Source organism: Solanum verrucosum, unplaced genomic scaffold (assembly GCF_900185275.1).
Source record: "Solanum verrucosum unplaced genomic scaffold, falcon-dt-bn FXZP01000058.1, whole genome shotgun sequence".
In the NCBI taxonomy this organism is placed as follows: Eukaryota; Viridiplantae; Streptophyta; class Magnoliopsida; order Solanales; family Solanaceae; genus Solanum; species Solanum verrucosum.
The window spans coordinates 1,323,992-1,346,862 of record NW_026020303.1 but is presented as its reverse complement, the minus strand read 5'-3'; the positions used below and the strand labels follow the sequence as shown (position 1 = coordinate 1,346,862).

At 33.8% G+C, this 22,871-nt stretch overlaps 2 protein-coding genes and 1 pseudogene across 2 annotated transcripts in view; all 3 read right to left on the bottom strand.

Annotated features, from left to right (window-relative positions):
* Positions 1 to 22,871, bottom strand: part of LOC125835017 (probable alpha,alpha-trehalose-phosphate synthase [UDP-forming] 9) — a 205,919-nt gene that overhangs the window by 170,672 nt on the left and 12,376 nt on the right. The gene's annotated exons all lie outside the window — the stretch shown is intronic.
* Positions 2,984 to 13,085, bottom strand: LOC125835003 (probable methyltransferase At1g29790; annotated as a pseudogene).
* Positions 13,137 to 14,008, bottom strand: LOC125835002 (uncharacterized mitochondrial protein AtMg00810-like). The gene is made up of 2 exons (XM_049514144.1): positions 13,981 to 14,008; positions 13,137 to 13,765 (listed from the first exon to the last, which is right to left on the bottom strand). Exons 1-2 carry the CDS (start codon positions 14,006 to 14,008, stop codon positions 13,137 to 13,139), a joined length of 657 nt encoding a protein of 218 aa, XP_049370101.1.

Genomic DNA, 22,871 nt, shown 5'->3' with positions numbered 1-22,871 from the left:
TTTTGGAACAAAGATTATTCTTGTCACTAAATGTCAATACTTTTATGAAAAAAATGTTAACATCTTAAAAAAATATAATGTAGTCGTCACTAAAAGTTAAGCATTTAAGGACAATATTTTGTTATTAGTCATTTGTACGGATAATATTTTCAATTTGTATTTAACTAGATTCCCATTAATTTAAATATTTATACATACAATTATTAAATGACTTTAGTATCTAAAACTTCATAACCCAAAGTAGTTTATGCTATAATGATAAATATACATAGTAAAAATAATAACATACTAAAGGAAGCAAGATAATACTAATAAAAATTGCACTTGTATATAGTACTAATTAAGAACAATTAAAATGACATCGATATGATTTCACATTGCATACTCCTTAGGGAAAAACTAATATTAAGTAAAGTTATTCAACTTGAAAGTATAACTAAGATATACTAAACATTATCAAAACTAAGGCAAAGATACAAATGTTGCTTCTCAAAATATCATTTGCAGAAGAATTCTCTAACAACTAATTTTGATTTACACCTTCCATATCCTATGTAAAAGAGGGAAAACATCTAAAGATTTGATTTCAAACTTTATGATATCATGTTATGAACAAACTAAAAAGCTAAAAAGTTATTAAATGTACCTCAATGGATTATCTGAGAAGGTTCAGTGATCACTAAATCATGAAAAAGAAATATAAAATTAGGTGCTAAAAAACTACAAAATTATTTTTTCTAGTTTAGATAAAACTGACACAAAAAAAGTATAAAAAGAAAAAGAGGCAACAAAATGTTATTATTCCTTCTACAGAGGAAAACAATGTAAACCTCAAGAACCTTTTGAAGGAGTTGGAGCAGCAAAGAGAAGTACATTGAATATACTATTCAAATAAAACCATCACGTTTGGTGAATTTTCTAACACTTTGATCACCAGTCAGCACCCTATTAACTTATCCAACTCAACCTAGAGTCTCAAAATCATTAATCAGATGTTGAACTGATGGTGTAGGAGTGATAAACTAATAATAAGTTGAACAAACCAAGTCAGTGTCAAATATTTTGGAGCCAATTTCAAACAAATGAAGCAACCAAAAGGTGCCAAAACTTGAATTGAAAAAATATAATTATATTACCAGCTCTATTCAACGTCTCATATTTTGAAGGACTTAACAAAACTTTCTATGAAATGAATTTCACTAGTACCTCTATCAGTAACAATATCAAGAATATGAAAGAAATTCCTCTTAGTTACTTAATAATGTAACCTGGGGAAAAGAAGTGAAATGATTAATTTTTTAGGAGATAACTTAAGTGACATCTTCACAATCGAATTTTGAAATTTTTGGTTGGTTAGGTTCTTTCAATTGTTCTTCTTCATCTGTTAACACTCTCAATATCCTAAATAATTTCAATAAAATGATATCATTATTCTCTAAGGTAATTAATTATTCGTACGTGTCTTTCATATGATTAGAGTTGAAAATATAAACAATAGAACCATCACCATAAGAGATCCAAGGACCTTTATTGTTTCTGTATATTGTCATATATTGACCAGAAAATGAGTTAGAAGCATAACTTATCCCTCAGTGCTATCATATCAACAAATCAATCCATAAATCTTCATCTGAGATAGACACAAATTCTGAAATTTTTGCACACATATTCACCATGGAAATAATTCTGCACCATGCTTATTTAAAATGATATTCTTTAAAAAATTATCTATAATACTTACTCTTGGTGATGATTGAAAAGTTATTAAAATGCAGAGCTTTTAGAGGATTCAACACGTATACCCAACTGTAATTTTGAAGTGTGTGATACCTTAGCGATGAAATAAAAGCCATTATAGGTAACAAGGCATACCACCAAAAGATAAGTGATCTCGAATCAAGTCAAATTGTCTTGGAAGAAAAACCTAGCAAGGCATTTGCAAAACATATCTATTACAGAAAAATCATGCTAGTTTCTTCATGAGCTAAGAACACGGATGTGTGGTATCATCAGTTTACGTATTTTTTAACATCGTAAAATAGAACTGTAATGTAAAACGGGGTCAAGTACTACTCACAATCTGAGAGCAACAACAACAGGGACATTTAACCAGAATGTCTTTAGATAATCAACAGAATGGTCACTATAAACGTGCACAAAGTAAAATCCATCAACCAACTTAACCTCGTAGACATCTTGCATAGATGTATGACGAAGAACAAGCATTTCCACAAGAGTGCGACATGAAAGATGAATATGAATTATAAGACTAATAAATCCCATTGAGTAGAGAAGTACAAACCTTTCTACTTCGAAGACTTCACCTTGGACCCTCAACCACAATATCATTGCCATCCCTCTACAAAATTAAAAGATGTCAATACGGAAAAGACTACAAGATCCGTTTGGACATAAACATTCCTTTTTTAATAAAGAGCGAACAATATTGTGATCAAAATAACAACTAATGTCTGAGCACCTTAAGTTTCATCTTCAGCTTGTCATACTCTTTATCAGTTACAATTGGATTTCCAGATACATAACCTATAGAAGCTTCGATAAACCTCTGTTCATCAGGGCCTGCATTGTGAGAAATTGCTATAACTATACCTATTTTAAGTCCCGATTAGACAAAAATATGAATATCAAATGGAGGTAGAGAGGTTGTTGCCGATAGACCCTCAACTCAAGTGCAACAAATCAACAATATGATATTGTAATTGATAAAAAAAAACAAGACAAAACAGATAAACCAACTTCATAATTCTCTAATCCAAGGCAATGGACACTTGGAGGTGGTAGTACACTTGAGGACTACAGTGACATGATGTAAAAGAAAATACCTAACTATTCTGAAGGATGACATACTTGGAGATAAAGAGATTCCTCTTGACATATAGCACCCCTTTCATAAAGCCAAATCCACCTACTAAGATTCCGGTTAGCAGTTAGGTAAAGAAGACGAATGCATTCAATTATTCCATCAAATTCTTAGTGTTTTATGTAGAACATCATATAAATGAACCTAATTTTCAGATCCATTGATCTCCTCACCCACAACCCATTTGAGATTTCTGTACCTAAAACATTCAATTACTGGTTAATGGAGTTTTCTTGTCTTCATTGGAAGAAAGGAAACTATCCAACAAACATAATCCTCCAGCCATCAAAACTTTATCAACATCATTTACTAAAAACTCTAATTTTGAAGGGCATCCATTGTTGCTATCATCCAATACATTTTCCGCATGAATCAAATCAAACACATTATTATGAAAATGGAATCGATGATCTGAACTTAAATACAATGGGAAAACACCCATTGCAACAATGAATTCATTGAATGGGACATCAACATTCAAGGTAGTTGTAACTACAGTCACATTCCTTTCATCCACTGTAGCTGCAAATGTACAGATCCCTCTCCAACATCAAATAAAATTCTAATTTCTCCATCATTTTCCAACATTGCTAGAACATTATCAATTAAAAAACATTTTCCCCCTACCACCCTTAACATATCTCGACTCTCATACACCCCCACTACTTACTATATCAAAACAACTAGCACAATCTCCATTACGTTTTTTAACATTCAAATAAGATGAATTCTTGCAACCAATACCTGTCTATCTATAAATATTTTCACTATAATTTTTCCAAAGCAAATCTGGAAAATAAAGTAAACCAACCTTTGGAATTGTCTTTGCAAAGCACCTTTTTCTTGGCAATGCCTCACAGCCACTAAAAAGTAGTTTTTTTTTTCAAAGACTCCAATGACGACGGCAATGCCCATTAACCCTGTAATTCAAAAATCGAGAAAGAAAATCCACAAATTTTACACAAGAATTTTCTATAGAAGCCACATTTTCAATGATTCCAGCTCTTGAATCATTACCCAAAGGAAGAAAATGGGGTTTCAAGAAATTTCTCACTTAAGTTGGAATCTTGGAACTAGAAAGATCAAAACTTTCATACCCTAAGTGCTCTACTACAAATATACAACCTCTTGGTAGATACCCACTGAAACGAACCCGAATTCTCAATACATGTTAAAGAATGACAAATGTTAGAAATGTCCCACATCGGTGATTAATGAGATGGGTGGACTCCTTATAAGGCTTGGGCAATCCTCCTCCCTTTGAGCTAGCTTTTGGGGTGTAAGTTAGGCCCAATGTCTAATTTAACATGGTATCAGAGCAGGGCCCGCCTCACCCGATGTTGGGGCCCCCAAAATAAAAATTGCCCACGCCTAATGCTTACCACATTATAGTATTACACATCACCTGTCTCAATCACAACCATATCACGGCCATATCATAGTATTACACATCACCTGTCTCAAATAAGAACCCATGAGAGCCACACATGGACCATGTATCACCGCCGGAACCAAATCCAATCGGCATCCAAATCGCTAGCCAGAGCTAGTCCATCTCATATATCTCTAGCCGGAGCTAGTCTCAACTGTGTCTCATATCCATCCATCCTCATATCAGTGTCTCAGAACTCATGCAACAGATAGTTCACACATGGGATGAATAATGAATATGCACATGTCATCAATCACAATCATATCACGATCACATCATAGTATTACACATCATCTGTCTCAATCACAACCATATCACGGCCACATCATAGTATTACACATCACCTGTCTCAATCACAACCATATCACGACCACATCATAATATTACACATCACCTGTCTCAATCACAACCATATCACGGCCACATCATAGTATTACACATCACATGTCTCAATCACAACCATATCACGACCACATCATAGTATTACACATCAACCTGGCTCTGATACCATTTTGTCACACCCCAAATTCGGATGTGATGGCACGTGTCCATTTTCCACCGGACACGTCAGCCTAACCCAACCACAACGATAGAGAAGTAGAAATACGAGAATAAAAGATAATAAATAAGCGGAAGACTTTAATTAAGACTCAACACTACCCAAAATTTGGTTGTCACATGTACAAACCTCTAAATACATAATTCAAATAAAAAATATACGAGTCTCAGAGTATAGTTCTCGAATAGAACAAAACTGAAAGTAAAGATAACTCAAGGGCACGTCTGGAATGAACCGCTACCTCTCGAGTATGTCCCGAAGCTCAATCTGCTAAAGAAAATACTAAGCCGAATCTGAGAGAGAGCTGTCAACCTACACAATTGTGTAGAAGCAAGGGTGAGTACCGAAAACCACAGGTACTCGCAAGTAACTCTAAACTAAGCAAAACTAGCAGCTACAAACAACTCATTTCAATCCCAACCGAACCACCGAAACTTCAATCTAGCAGCAAACCAACCAATCTATACTAAACAGATCATATTCAACAGCCAGAACCAACAGTATATCCTCATCAACCTCAGATTAACAAATAAGAGCAAGTAGATCAAATTCCACATAAGAAGGGTAAACCGATACAATCCACACATCACAGACAAAGATAAGGCAAATGCGATGCAAAATGCAATAATGATGTCATGTAGTCGTGATGCATGTCTGTCCTATGATACACATCTGTTGACGTAATCAATCCGCGCTGAATACTCAAATCAGAACCCATAGGGGCCACACATGGACCATGTATCACCGCCGGAACCAGATCCCAACGACATCCAAATAGCTAGCCAGAGCTAGTCCATCTCATATATCTCTAGCCGGAGCTAGTCTCAACTGTGTCTCATATCCATCCATTCTCATATCAGTGTCTCAGAACTCATGCAACAGATAGTTCACACATGGGATGAATAATGAATATGCACATGTCATCAATCACAATCATATCACGATCACGTCATAGTATTACACATCATCTGTTTCAATCACAACCATATCATGGTCACATCATAGTATTACACATCACCTGTCTCAATCACAACCATATCACGACCACATCATAGTATTACACATCACCTGTATCAATCACAACCATATCACGGCCACATCATAGTATTACACATCACATGTCTCAATCATAACCATATCTGTAACACCCCGTATCCGAAAATAGAGATTTTAGATTTCTGGTGTTACATGTGGCACTCACGGACACCATCCACGGACCGTAGATGGACTCACGGTCCGTCCTGCAGGTCCGTGGTTCGTGACAGAAAACTTCCCCAGAACTCAGTCAGAAAATTTGGTTAAGTGTTGACCCACGGCCGGACTTACGGTCCATAGGTCAGGTCACGGATCGTAGTTCGTGTCCGTGGATCGATGCCCCAAAAGCCCATCTTCAGTCCTGAACTACGGTTGACCAGCACGGACCGTCGTTCGATCCACGGTCCGTAGGTCTGACCGTAGATCGAAGGTTAGCAGCCAGTTAGCTGAAAGTTCTGATGGGTCAACTTCAGATGGTCATAACTTTTAGCACAAAATGAATTAGGTGTCCCATGACCTATGGTTAGATAGATAATTGAATTATCTTTCCAATGCCACCGAGTTTTCTAAATTCTAACCTCCAAGTAAAAAGTTATGCCCGTTTTAGTGAAGCCCTGTCGGGCAGACCCGATCTACGGACCCAATCGACGGACGGTCGATTGATTGACGGACCGTCAGTCCATTCCGTCGATCACTCCGACAGCAGTTAATTCAGGGGTCTTTTGGTCTTTTCCTATTTCATTTAACCCCTAAGATACGTCGTTTAAACCCTAAATCATGAGGTTTTAATCAGTTTAAACCTAGAAACATAATTAGAACTTACCTTAGTCAAAATCATTAATCAAAACTTAGAAAATTAGAAGCAAGAGAGGAGAAAAAGGTCAAGAACCCTAGTTCAAGAACGCATCAAGTTTCCTTCAGTTCCAGCCCCGAAATCGAAAGATTTCTCCGTGGAATTTGTCATCAGGTATGTGGGATTTCACTAGTGGGTTCCTTTCGCCCATTAGGTCCCTAGAATTCAGTCAGATTCTTGATTCCATGATTATGAACAGACCTAGGGTTTCTAGAATCTCAACAGATCATCATGAATTAGTTATTTAAATGTTCCAAATCAGATTATCATGTTAATGCTCAGTTTATCGCATAAATTTCAGAACCCTAGCTATGTATTTCATTAGTTCTTGAATTACACATGCTAGGTCAGATATTTCAGTTATTCAGATATACATGCTCCAGTTTTATGCCACATTATCAGTATATTTCAGTATACACCCTATTTTGAGTTATAAATCTTGAGAAGCTTTTCTTTAAGACAACACTTGAGTTTTAAACTGAGTTTTTGAGAAAGTTAAGATGAGTTTGAGAAAGAGCTTCTAAAACATGATTAGTATGACAATTGAGCAGGTCATCAATGTATGAATAGTATGGTATCTAGATATACCATCAATGTTTATGCAGTATGACTTCCCAAGTCATCAATGATCAGAGTATTGTTTTCTAAAAAGGAGTTTTCAAGTATGAGTATCTACATGTTAGTATTTTAAGCTATTCAGTATTTCAGTCATAATATATTCAGTTATACATGCCTCAGTTTATGAATGCATCATTATCAGATTAATTGTTGCATTCTCAGTTTGCATGTTCAGTTTCGAGCTATCCAGTATTTACAGAAATTCAGTCATAACTAGTTAACCACTTAATTCATTGGGAGTAGCATAATACCGAGTTGGACTAGGGTTTCAGCGTACCCATATAGTCCCAGAACTACGAGCCACGTAGGTGTAAGTCCCCTATGTGGGCAACATCAGTTTAGTGATCACGCCAGCATGCCTCTATACCTCTGGCAGGGTATATTGGGTCCTCTCGATGGGGCGTATACATCGGACTCCACATTTAGCTCATGTGGTTTTATGTCGGTTATTAGTAGCTCCCACAGTTCAGTCAGACTCTATTGCATTGACCATATTTCAGTACAGTCAGTATTCAGTCTCAGCATGTTATAAATTTGGTCATTGCATTCAGTTAGCTCAGTATTCAGTATTTTCAGTATCTATATCATGTTCAGATTATATCATTGCTCAGTCTGCTTTGTTCAGTTATGTGTTATTTCAGCTTTACTCTATCTCGCATGCTCAGTACCTTTCAAGTACTGACGCATACGTGCGCTACATCTTCTCGTGATGTAGGTTCAGGTTCTCAGCATCCAGATCACGCTTAGATCGGTTCCCGATCTTCAGTTCAGCAGCATCAGTGGTGAGTCCTCATTCTTCGAGGACTAGTGACATGTTTATCTTTATCGGTTTTAGTCTTTAGTTTCAGTTTTGCTAGATCTAGTTGGGGCATGTCCCAACATTTCTAGTCAGTTTAGAGGCTTATTTCAGACATAGTTAGATTCAGCTTAGTGTTTTGAGTTTGATATTTCTTTTGTATTAAACTCTCAGATTTGATATATTCAGTTATAGTATATGGGTATTCCCCATCTTTTCAGATTTATTTATGAATTAGCTTCCGCATCAGTTTATTATTTTTAGTATGCTCATGATCATGCCAGCAGGGTTAGCTTGGGATCACTTGTGGTCCTAGGTCCCGTGTCCGCGTCTTGGGGGCAGCTCGGGGCGTGACATATCACGAGCACATCATAGTATTACACATCACCTGTCTCAATCATAACCATTTCACGGCCACATCATAGTATTACACACCATCTTTCTCAACATCAATATTTGTATCAATCATAGCCTACTCATGCTCTTCTATCCCCTCAATATCAGTTATCACATGACTTATTCAACAAATTCAAGTCACATATAACACATTTAGCTCGTTTTATTCCCCATCTTTCATTTACAACAATTTAAATCAACAAATAAAACCCATCCTCAATCCCCATTACTCCCCAACACAATTAGGAAAGTAGTCATGCGTAGTCTAAGAGTTTTACAAAGTTTGGAAGCCACTTGCCTTAAAACAAACTCCAAAAGTTACTTGACTTGAGCCTTTCCTTTCCGAGTATAATTCGGATCACGATAATCTATTCAAACAATTATTCACAATCACAATTCGAGTCCAATGACACCAAAATCAAGAAATTTAGGTTTAAAAGGGCAAAACGATCCAAAAGTCTCATACCGGAAAATGATACCCAAATCTGGAAATTTTTGATGTAAAATGATCCTTAAAGTATTTGGAAGCTAATGGTGAAAACCAAATTGAAAACGTAGTTGAAATCAATTCACAAACTCAATTTGAAGGAAAATCCACGTTCTTGAAGAAGCCTAAAATATTCGGATCCGAAACCCCGCCTCGAAAATGAAATATCTCTTGAAAAACATCTTACCCATGCTTAGATAAGTTCAAATATGAAATTTCATCAAAAACGGAGTTAAGATCGACCTTGAAATTCTCAATTTATCAAACTTTAACTTTACCGGGAAAGTCCAAATTGTACGCGGTTAATATGATGAAAATAATCGATGAATCAATAATTTTATGTTAAAATCAGTTTACCCATAACATAAGGATCGTAAATATACCTTTTTCATCAAAAAGTGAGTCCAAATCGATAAAACCCCAATTTTTCCCAAGAGATTTACGGATAGGAGAAAAAACCAGATAAAGAAATTATGAGAAAATGTCGAATTGAAGATTGAATACTAACCCTCATATTAATTCAAGAAGAAACCCGTAAGAATCACTCCATTCCGATCTCTAGAACTCCCGATATGCTCAAAATACCAAATGAACACAGTCTGAGATTAGCTCCGGCTAGAGATATATGAGATGGACTAGCTCTAGCTAGCGATTTGGATACCGATGGGATCTGGTTTTTTTTCCTAAATTTCTTGATTTTGGTGTCATTGGACTCGAATTGAAGATTGTGAATAATTGTTTGAATAGATTATCGTGATCCGGATTATACTCGAAAAGGAAAGGCTCAAGTCAAGTAACTTTTGAAGTTCATTTTAAGGCAAGTGGCTTCCAAACTTTGTAAAACTCTTAGACTACGCATGACTACTTTCCTAATTGTGTTGGGGAGTAATGGGGATTGAGGATGAGTTTTATTTGTTGATTGAAATTGTTGTAAATGAAAGATGGGGAATAAAACGAGCTAAATGTGTTATATGTGACTTGAATTTGTTGAATAAGTCATGTGATGATTGATATTGATGGGATAGAAAAGCATGAGTAGGCTATGATTGATACAGACATTGATGTTGAGACAGATGATGTGGTCGTGATATGGTTGTGATTGAGACAGGTGATGTGTAATACTATAATGTGGTCGTGATATGGTTGTGATTGAGACAGGTGATGTGTAATACTATGATGTGATCGTGATATGGTTGTGATTGAGACAGATGATGTGTAATACTATGATGTGATCGTGATATGATTATGATTGATGACATGTGCATATTCATTATTCATCCCATGTGTGAACTATCTGTTGCATGAGTTCTGAGACACTGATACGAGGATGGATGGATATGAGACACAGTTGAGACTAGCTCCGGCTAGAGATATATGAGATGGACTAGCTCCGGCTAGCGATTTGGATGCCGATGGGATCTGGTTCCGGCGGTGATACATGGTCCATGTGTGGCCCTCATGGGTTCTGATTTGAGTATTCAGCGCGGACTGATTACGTCAACAGATGTGTATCGTAGGACCGACATGCATCACGACTACATGACATCATTATTGCATTTTGCATCGCATTTGCCGTATCTTTGTCTGTGATGTGTGGATTGTATCGGTTTACCCTTCTTATGTGGAATTTGATCTACTTGCTCTTATTTGTTGATCTGAGGTTGATGAGGATATATTGTTGGCTCTGGCTATTGAATATGACCTGTTTAGTATAGGTTGGTTGATTTGCGGTTAGATTGAAGTTTCGGTGGTTCGGTTGGGAGTGAAAGGAGTTGTTTGTAGCTGCTAGTTTTGCTTAGTTTAGAGTTACTTGCGAGTACTTGTGGTTTTCAGTACTCACCATTACTTCTACACAATTGTGTAGGTTGACAACTCTCTCTCAGATTCGACTTAGTATTTTCTTTAGCAGATTGAGTTTCGGGACATACTCGAGAGGTAGTGGTTCATTCCAGACGTGCCCTTGAGTTATCTTTACTTTTAGTTTTGTTCTATTCGAGAACTATACTCTGAGACTTGTATATTTTTGTTCGAATTCTGTATTTAGAGGTTTGTACATGTGACAATCAAATTCTGGGTAGTGTTGAGTTTTAATTAAAGTCTTCCGCTTATTTATTATTTTTTATTCTCGTATTTTTATTTCTCTATCGTTGTGGTTGGGTTAGGCTTACGTGTCCGGTGGGAAATGGACATGTTGGGGCCCCCAAAATCAAAATTGCCCACGCACCACATGTTAAGCACTGGGAGTGAGGTGGGGTGTTAAAGAATGACAAATGTCCCACATCGGTGATTAATGAGATGGGTGAACTCCTTATATGGCTTGGGCAATCCTCCTCCCTTTGAGCTAGCTTTTGGGGTGTGAGTTAGGCCCAAGACCTAATTTAATAATACAGATACATAAACATTATATTCATTGATAACCAATTATAATAACAACACTTGAATTACAAAGAGAAATAATACTGAAATAACAAGTAACTAAAGATAAAGATAAGAATGGAGATGAGAAGTTAAGATTTTAGAAAGAAGATGAGAGGAACAAACGGTTTCTTCATAATACGCATAACTCTTCTGTCTAATCCCTAATCCTATTTAACTGATTGATAATTAGGCCTGGATCCCAAATAAAACTCTCTAGTATTTTACTCGTCCCAATAATCCCATCTAAATCAGCCCCATTCACGACTTCTAACACATAAGCCCGTACAAAGTCTACTTGATTCACAACACCCTCTTTTTGAAGGGAAAATTATATATAATAGCAAACTATTAATTCAAATTAAATGCTATAAATATACTTTGATTTAATTGTACCCTATAACAAACTATTGTTATTTTCGTCACTCTCCCTGGTGGAATCTCGCTCGCCACTCTCGTTTGGTGGCAGTTTCGCTCGCCTCTCTCGCTTTTATACAAACACAAATGTATAAAATGTGTTTGTGTTTGTATAAAGCGAGAGGAAATTGTATATATACATATATTTTCGTTCTCCTCTCTCCCCTCTTCCAGATCTCGCTCGCCACTCTCCCAAATCTCGCTCGTCTCTCTTGCTTATACAAATAGAAACGAAATGTATAAATTGCGCTTCTGTTTGTATAAAGCGAGAGAAAATTGTATATACACATGCAAATACATATATCTTCGTCCTATACACTTATAATTATACAATACAAATATTTCTCTGCCTAGTTTTCTTTTGCATTTCTCTCTTTCTCATTTTATACATACACCGATTATACAATTGATCTTTTGTATACAACTGCTTTCTTTTATAGATATATAACGAATTATACAACTGTTTTCTTTGTATATGTATAGCGAATTATACAACTATTTTTTTTGTATATATATAGCGAATTATACATATATATGTTTGCTATGGAGCGCAATTATGCATACTTTATTATAGCATGCAAATATGAATTTTGTGTTTGCTATATGTGAAAGTTGCTCCTTTTTGAAAGTGTTAATTTTCTTCTACTAGAATAGATTGATAATCATGTAGAGAACATTTGAAGGAGAAGAGAAGATATTTTCATATATGTAAAATGCCAAGTACACATCATTTTATACATTCAACTACAGTGTTGTATTGTTATAACTAACTTTCTACGATAAAGTTAGTTATAACTAGCTGCAGTCTATTAACTAACTACACATATAATCACTAACTAATCTTCTATTTATTTAATACTCCCCCTCAAGCTGGGATGGAAGACATCAAGAACTCCTAGCTTGGAAAGAAGATTGTGATGTTGTACTGTCCCTAATCATTTTGTAAGTAAATCTGCCAACTGTGACTTGGTTCCAATATGCTCAAGCTTGATCAGTCCATCTTTGAGCTTCTCTCTCACAAAATGACAATCTATCTCGATGTGTTTGGTTCGTTCATGAAACATTGGGTTAGAAGCAATTTGCATAGCAACTTTGTTGTCACACCATAGTTTGACTGGAGTGATTATGTCAACCTTTAGATCCTTCAGCAACCCTACTAACCATATAATTTCTGATATTGCCCCTGCCATACTCATGTATTCTGCTTCTGCTGAGCTTCTACTCAATGTATGTTGTTTCTTTGATTTTCATGAAACCATAGACTCCCCAAGCATGATTATATATCCTGTTATTGACCTTCTTGTGTTGGGGCATGCTGCCCAATTTGAATCACAGAATGCTGTTAAGCTTGTGATTGATCCTTTCTTCAGCAATATTCCTTGTCCAGGTGCCCCTTTCAAATATCTAAGAACTCTTAGTGTTGCATCCCAATGTGACCTTTTTGGATGTTGCATGAATTGACTAAGAACCTGAACTGCAAAGCAAATGTCAGGCCTGATGATTATCAAATAAATCAGTTTCCCTATCAGCTGCTGGTAGCTATGCACATTAGTTAGGATAGGATCATTCACATTCCCAACCATTGAATTATATTCTACAGTAGTAAGCTTTATGTTCATCTCCATTGGAGTGGATGCTGGCTTAGCTCCTCCTAATCTAGCTTTGGATAAAAGTTTCAAAGTGTACTTCCTTTGATTGAGTAATATCCCCTTGTCTGACCTTAATATCTCAATTCCTATGAAGTATCTGAGTTGTCCTAGATCTTTCACCTTAAACTTGTTGTGTAGAGTCTTTTGAGCATCATCAACTAGAGCTTGGGTATTTCCTGTAATCAGTAAATCATCAACATATACAAGAACTATCACTATATCAAACCCTGAATGTTTTGTAAACATAGAATGATCATGTGAACTCTGTACATAACCTGCTTCTAGTAAAGCAGTGGTCAATTTTATATTCCATTGCCTAGAAGCCTGTTTCAAACCATACAAAGACTTGATCAGTTTGCACACTTTAGTCTCCCATGCAACTGGTGAAAAAGTCTCATGATAGTCTAACCCTTCCTTTTGATTATACCCTTTTGCTACCAACCTTGCTTTGTATTTGTATATGGACCCATCAGCTTTATGCTTAATCTTAAACACCCATTTAGAACCAATTGCCAACTTTCCTGGTGGTAAGTCAACTATCTCCCAAGTTTGATTACTATCTAATGCAGCAATTTCATCAGACATAGCTGCAACCCATCTATCATCCTTAAATGCTTCACTACAAGAAGTAGGCTCAAATGGTTGTGAGAAAGTACCCAAGTATGCTTGGTAAGGGGTGGCTTAGTATGTCTAGGGGGTCTGGTCTTGAGTGGAATAATTGGTTGGGGTTCTGGTGTGACTGTATGGCCTTCATATGTGGAAGTATCAACTTCAGTGACTTTATTTGTGACATCAGGAACTGCAACAGTCCTTATGTTATTCTCTACATTGAACTCAGTAAAATGATGTGCAGCTGTTGTGTCTAATATAACATGCTCTATATGCTCATTGACAGAAGTAGGAATCAAGTCTGATTTGGCTAACTCAAACATATCAAACTCTGCAGGCAATGCCTTAGTTTGTAAAGGAAAAATGTCCTCTCTAAATATAACATCTCTACTCACAAAGAAAACCTTTTCAATTAGATCATATAACTTGTACCATTTCTGAGTCTCAGAATATCCTAGGACCAGTGACTTCCTAGCTCTAGGTGTAAACTTGTCCCCTTTAGGTATTCTAGTTGCATAACATAAGCAACCAAATACCCTTAAATGACTAACTCCAGATGGCTTCTGATGCAACATTTCATAAGGTGATCTCCATTTTAACACATCAGGAGGCAGCTTATTGATCAGATATACAGCAGTCCTAACACACTCACCCCAGAATTGAATAAGAAGGAAGCTTTGAAACCTTAATGCCCTGGCCACTTCTAATATGTGTCTGTGTTTTCTTTCTATTGTACCATTCTGCTGAGGAGTGTAAGCACAACTACTGTGATGTATTATACCATTTGAAGCAAGCAATTCAGTAACTGAAGAATTAAAGAACTCAATTTCATTGTCAGATCTTAAAATTTTCACAGACATTGCAAACTGATTCTTTATTAAAGCAATGAAATCCCTGAGTACTACAATGACTTCACTTTTAGAGTGAATGAGACAAAGCCAAGTGTATCTACTGTAGTCATCTACTATAGTGACAAAGTAATGCTTCTTGTGAAAAGTAGGTTGTCTGTAGGGTCCCCAAACATCAACATGAACTAATTCAAATGCTCTAAATGTTTTGCTTTCACTAACTGGAAACTTTAGTCTATATTGTTTAGCTAAAGGGCAAATCTCACAGTTGTGTTGTACATTTCTGTTTGAGAGATACTTTAATGACTGAATATTCTGCATCACACCTGTTGAAGCATGTCCTAGCCTTAAGTGCCATAGCTTCGTGTCTCCATCTTTATTCTCAGCAACCATAGCATGCATTGCTAGCTTTATTTGATTCTTTAATATGTATAGCCCTTCATTTTCTTTACCAATCCCCAATACCTTGCCATCGTAAAGTCCCTTAAACACATAAAAGTCAGGGTAAAAGGAAACTGAACATGCTAGTTCCCTGGTTAGTTTCGAGACTGATAGCAGACTAAACTTGAAGTCTGGTACATGCAATACATTCTTAAGTTTATGCCCCTCTAAGACCTTTGTGATCCCAATATTCATGATGTTACATCTATTTCCTGTAGGCACCTGGACTCCATCAGTATTAGTGTCTTGTATTCTTCTACTAACAATTAATAATTCCTCATTAGGTGCAATATGATGTGTGGCTCCACTATCAATAATCCATTCACAGACTTGACCTGTTTGGGAATCTAAGGAAGCAATACCTGACATGTTAGCAACACAGTCTGATGTGCTTGCCTTATCCATCCTGTTCACCAGATCCTCATATTGAGATGATGGCATCTGATTCTCAGTAGACTTTGTGAAGTCATCAACATTCCTAGTGAAATGTGCATTTGGCTTGACATCAGATTTGAAACCCTCAGTTCCTCTCATTTCATTGAAACCATCAGATCATTTCCTCTTGCTTTGAAAATCTGGCGGATAGCCTACCAACTTGTAACAGTCAGCCTTAAAATGCCCTTTGAATCCACAATGATCACATATTATACCTGGTGGCACAAATTTCTTTGGTTTAGGTCTGCCTCCTTGAGTTCTTCCTACTAAGAGTGTTAAAGAATCTTTTGTTTTGTCCAAACTCCTAGTGTTCTCTGACTTTCCTTTTGTGCTGCTGCTGTATATGCTTCATTGACAGTTATAACAGGCTTCCTAGCCAAGATACTACTCCTAATATGACCAAAGCTTTCATTTAATCCCATTAGGAATTGCAGCAATCTTTGTGACCTCAAAAGCTCCACATACTTAGCTAAATCCTCACATGCACACCTGGGTGATGGGATCATCACATCCAATTCAGCCCATAAGTCCCTCAATTTTGAATAGTATGAAGTCACAGAGTCAATACCTTGTTTGAGAGCTGCAATTTCAGACCACAAATGATAGATTCTGGTGAGATCTGATCTATCGAACCTTTCCTCAAAATCTGCCCAAACCTTCTTTGCATTTGAAGCATATATTATCCCTGGTAGAAGTTCACCTGTAACAGTGCTCGCAATCCATGATAACATGATCGTGTTACACTTTTCCCATTGTTCTTCTAGTACTCCTTTATGAGATGCTTGCACACAAGATCCATCAACGAATCCAAGTTTTCCTTTTCCTCTGAGAGCCAATTTCATTGATCGACTCCACAGAGCATAGTTTTCTGGCCCTGTTAGTTTGATTGGCACCAAAACAATTCCAGGAGCATCTGAAGCTTGGAGATACAATGGATGATTGTGATTTAGGGTTGTAACTTTATTCCCAGTTGCCGATGCAATTTTGTTTCTCGTCATTCTGGATTGATTTTGAAGCTTCTTCTACAGCTTCGTAATCCTTATCTATCTTCTACGTAGATCAATCCCTCATGATTTGGGCTCTGATACCATGTTATTTTTCTTCTACTAGAATAGATTGATAATCATGTAGAGAGCATTTGAAGGAGAAGAACAGATATTTTCATATATGTAAAATGCCAAGTACACATCATTTTATACATTCAGCCACAATATTGTATTGTTATAACTAACTTTCTACAGTAAAGTTAGTTATAGTCTATTAACTAACTACACATCTAATCACTAACTAATCTTCTATTTATTTAATAGAAAGCACACACTTGTTTCCTCAAACAATAATGATGAGTTTTCACACGGTAAGATTAACGATCAGACCTTAAAAACAAATCCACAAAAGAAACGAACCAAAATTTAATCTAATACTTGTAATAATACACTAACAAGCCAGATTCGAGTATGCATTTTATATTGGAAAGTGAACAAAGCGGTGCAAACGAGAAATTACAAAAAAATTACAAAGTACTAACCTTTTATGTTCGGATTGCAGAATCTTACTCTACAGAGAAGATGATGAAGAGACGAACTGATTCAGCTGAGCAGAATTCAGTCCTCTGTTTTGAAAAAAGAGAGAAAAAAGTGCAGAAGTTTTGCCGCGCATATTTTGGAAAATTTTAGTCTAATTTCAAAATTAGCCCATAATGTACGGATATACTAAAACCTAAGAAGATGGTTCCTGTCACTATTTTTCTCTTTTATTCCTTTTTTGGTTAATTAAAATATTTGAGAGATAGTATTGACTTAATAATAAAGCAAACTTAAACTTAATTGAGATATTATACTATACAAAATAAAAGACAAAAAACAAAAGAATAAATTTCTTAAATAGCCGCTCATGTTTGGAAATTTGTCAAATAATACACTTTTATTTCATTTAGGATCATAATATAACTCAACTATTGTTATTTTTCTCAAAATATACTCTATCTCTTAGAGCCCATTTGGATTAGCTTAAAAAAGTAGCTTACTAAATGGCTTTTTAAGTGAAAAAATAAAAAGTAGAGGGAGACCTACTTTTGATTTTTGACTTATTTTTAGTCATTTAAAGCTTAAAGTCATTTTTGACCTTGTCAAACACTTTATAACTTATTTTAAGTCATTTTTTTACTTATTTTAAGTTTTTTTTATATGTGACAAACACCTCCAGAAGTCAAAAACTGACTTAAAAGTAGACTAGACCAACTTTTAAGTCAATCCAAACGCCCTCTGTCCAAAAGGACAAATATATTGATTCAAACTCCAGATATTTATATTTTTAATTTTATTTTAGATTCAAATTTTATGTTAATACAAAAAAGTTTATCTTTGTATTTAAGTTAGAGCAAGTTGATAAAGTTGAAAGAATATATCAAAATAGGAATCTTTTAAATAAGGGAAAAAGCTTAAATATGTCATCGAACTTTGAGAAAAGACTCATTTATGTCATCTATTAAAAATTTAGCTCATCTATACCATTTCCGTTTGAGAAAAGGATCATCTATGTCATTATTTGTTAACTAAAATAACATAGATGAACCAAACTTTTAACGGATGGCATAAATAAGCCTTTTCTCAAAGTTTAATGGTATATTTGAGCCTTTTTTCTTTAAAAATAATTTAATTAATGACGTGGCCGAATCATAATTAACGTCGTGTAAAAATGATTTTGCAAACCCAAAACTATTTTCCATTAAAAAATAATGGCATGTATGAGCCTTTTCTTAAGCTGAAATGGCATAGATACGCCAAACTTTTAACGGGTGGCATAGATATGTCTTTTTTCAAAAGTCGATGACATATTTAAGCCTTTTTTCCTTTAAATATTACGTGTTAGAACTCTTAGAGGATGAAATCTATAGTTCGATTTCGATATGAATTTTTTTTTTTTTGTGTAATTTTGTTAGTAAAATAGTTTGTGACGAATTAGTCTGTAAATTTATTTACTTATAATTAGTTTTTAAAAAATATTTACAAATAAATAATAAATATTAGTAATTTTAATTTAAAATTTGTGTACCTCTTTCTAAAAGTCAAGAATGTGGCAAATGCTTTAGTTGAATATTGAAATCATAGTGCTTGGATTGGCTTAAAAGTTGATCAAATCTACTTTTAAGTCAGTTTTTGACTTCTAAAGTATTTGTCAAATATAAAAATAACTTAAAATAAGTAAAAAATAACTTAAAATAAGTTAGGAAGTGTTTGACAAGATTAAAAATGACTTAAAATGTCTGAAACTTGATATTAAAAGTTAATCAATTCACTTTAAGACTTAACCAAAATTATTTCAATCATAATCGGCTTACATTGTAATTGTAATCAATTGTTGATTAAATAATCAAATTGAATAAGTTTTTTTTAAATTAAGGATATTTATGAAATTGCAATAATTTGTAGTAAAATTGAGATGTATCATTTAGTCAATTTACTGATTAAGCTTGTTGATTTAATAACGCAAAGTGTAATTATTTGCAATAATATTGTCATAATTAAGTCGCAAGTGAATTTTTTTTTTGACAAAATTAAATACATACTCAATGAAAACACTTATTTTTAAAAACATATTATTTTTAAAATAATAGAAAGACACAATTAATACTTAAAATTATATGTAAGATATGAAATAATATTAGGATATTTTGCTAAATAAAATGACATAGTAACACCAACTTAATTAAATTTGCTCGTCTCTTGTTGATCAAACTTGCAATGTATATATGTATTCAATTTTAGTTAAACTTGTTCTAGCTTTCTTATTCTCTAAACTATTTCTCCATATTCAAACTCTTGGTCGGCGTCCACTACAAAATATCATTGAAAGCCTATGAAGGAAAATCAATGACTTCATCGAATTTCAATAAAAACAACAGAATTATTTTATTACAGAGCATGTTTGATCTAATGATAGAATTATATAATGGGGTTAAAATAAATGCTACAAAATGATAGTACAACAAATGTGATATTTTGCTATTAAATTATTAGGCATAAAACAAAAATTCATCACTAATTATTCATTTTCTCTGACAAATTTATATTTCGTGTTTAAATGCTAAGTAAGCAACATACTTTTAGTGACGAAACATAAAGGTTCGTAGCAAAAATTATGTTATCAGTAATAATGTATTCAATTTATGACAAACTATTATTTGTCTTAAAATTACTTACATTTTAAAAAAATAAAACAATGAATCAATGACTTCATCGAATTTCAATAAAAACAACAGAATTATTTTATTACAGAGCATGTTTGATCTAATGATAGAATTATATAATGGGGTTAAAATAAATGCTACAAAATGATAGTACAACAAATGTGATATTTTGCTATTAAATTATTAGGCATAAAACAAAAATTCATCACTAATTATTCATTTTCTCTGACAAATTTATATTTCGTGTTTAAATGCTAAGCAACATACTTTTAGTGACGAAACATAAAAGTTCGTAGCAAAAATAATGTTGTCAATAATAATGTATTCAATTTGTGACAAACTATTATTTGTCTTAAAATTACTTACATTTTAAAAAAATAAAACAATGTCTTCACACAAAAAATAAGTTATTGCAATAGTGACAAATTAGAGTTCGTAATTAAATGTTACAACATTTAACTACAAACTCAATTTTGTAGCTAAACCTTACAACATTTAACCATGAACTCTAATATGTTGCTATTGCAACAACTCTTTTATTTGTGACAAAAACATTTCGTCTCCAATTTGTAACTAATTTTCACATAAAATAATAGTTTGTCACAAATTGGGTGAATTATTAGTCACAAAATAATGTGTCACTCATAACTTAAAACATTCGTCACTAATTTTATATAATAAATGGCGCCAAATTATTTTTTGGAGGGAAACATTAGTTGACAAAACTTTGCTACGAAATTACATGTTTTGTCACTAAAAGTATGTTGCGCATACATTTAAATACGAAATGTATTTTTTGTCACAAAAAATGAATAATTAGTAACGAATTTTGTGTCGTAGCTAAATATCATATTTGTTATAGTGGATGTTTAATAATTATATAACATTAATTAAATACATATATAAAATTTTTCTGTAAAATTTAAAAGGAGAAAGGACAAATGTATAAATAATAGAGTAACACGTGTTTCGATCTTAAAGATCTACTGAAAAAAATTAATTTTTATTCATAATTAAAAGACCTATCCGAATAATTTAAAACTCGCATAAATAACTCAAGATACACACAAATTAGTCAAAAAGAGATGATTGTAATAAAAAGCATTTCTGGAAGAAGTGAAGAATCCAGAGGAGGAACATTTGATTCAATTTGTTCTTTCTCTACCCTTTCTTGTTCATCACTAAACTTTTTTCTGGTTACATATACCTCCTCCTTTCCTTTTTGGGTGTTATGTTGTGTTTTTTGAGAGTCACTATGATTACTTTTCAAAGCTAAATTAGATTATATTGATTCGATATTTTTAAAATAAATTTTTGGATATTCAAAAACTATACGGAAAATACTATCAATTGAAATTTTTTTCATATCAATATGATGAAAAACACATTTTAAAATGTCAGTCAAAATTTATATGGTTTGATTCTCAAAAAGAAAATTATGACAACTAAAAAGGAACGTAAGGAGTACAAATCAAATTTGCTTCAAGTCTTTTTCATGATTTGGATTCAGCAGTTGCCATTAAACCTTAGAAATTCTCGGTAATTCCAAAACGACGACGTGCCGAGTCATGGCTCTGAATCAGTGCACCATGTTGTTTGGGTTATAAGTTAAGTGTGAGTCTTTAAATTATGGATAAAAAATAAATATTTTTTGAGTAAGATCGATACACGTGTCTTTCTGTTAGTTCAAAGAGTATATACACCTCAAAAGTCAGATGATAAAGACATTAGTGTTCTAACGGAAAATATTTAAATATTACTTACGATCTGGGGCGGATCCAGCCCTCTGTTAGGGGTTCATTTGAACTCCTTTGGCGGAAAATATTACTATTTATATATGGTTAAAATTATTTTTTATGTATATATAGTAATGTCGAATTCCCTTCGATTAGTTCGTGTGTCTAGTTCTTCAGATTTTGAACCCCCTATTAAAAACCCTAGCTCCGCCACTGCTTACAATAGTTTAAGAGTATATTTATCCTTTTTTTCAAAATTTAAATACATATTTATATGATTTTACTTTATTTAGAATGTGATATAATTATAGAATTTATTATTTTAATACTTTGAGTTGTGTGCTTTTTATGAACACATACATATCTGTGATTGTAATTATGTAATTATGGGTAAACATATGCACGTGATTTACTATAGATGTGTAGTAATAACTACTAGAGGTGTATGACCGTACTGTCAGCACGACCCAATTATATAAAGTATATTTTTATTTTATTAGTAAAAATTCGATTCTAAATTGAGAAGTAAATAATTCATGCATGTATTTAAATTTAGATGTCATTTTTCAAATTTTACGTGGTAAAATGTAAACATACAATATTGAAAAAAACAACCTTATTGTACATATTAACTGTTTGATGTAAGCTTGGTAAGGAGCAAGTTTTACAAGATTTAAAGATCATAGAATACCTATATATTTACATTCTATTAAGATACATTAACTTAAATGCCAATTGAGATATCATTGCATTTATTGTGATTTTCAATAAAATTGTGTCCTATTACATAAGATAAGCAACATAGAAAATTAGTCGCCCTGTTACATAAAAATAAGATAGACAAGTTTTAAAAAGCAGTCTTTATAAAAATATAGGATCTAAGAAAATTTGAGTAAGTCTTATTTTGAAATGAAATAATTAATTGAATAATCAAAAGTTAATATAAAAAATTTCATATTCATCAAAGAGTTTTAAGAATTTGAATTCAATAAAACAAATACTTTCACTACAACAAATTTGATTACCAGGGACAAATAATTTCGCCATTTATAAATCATATTTCGTCACTAAAAAT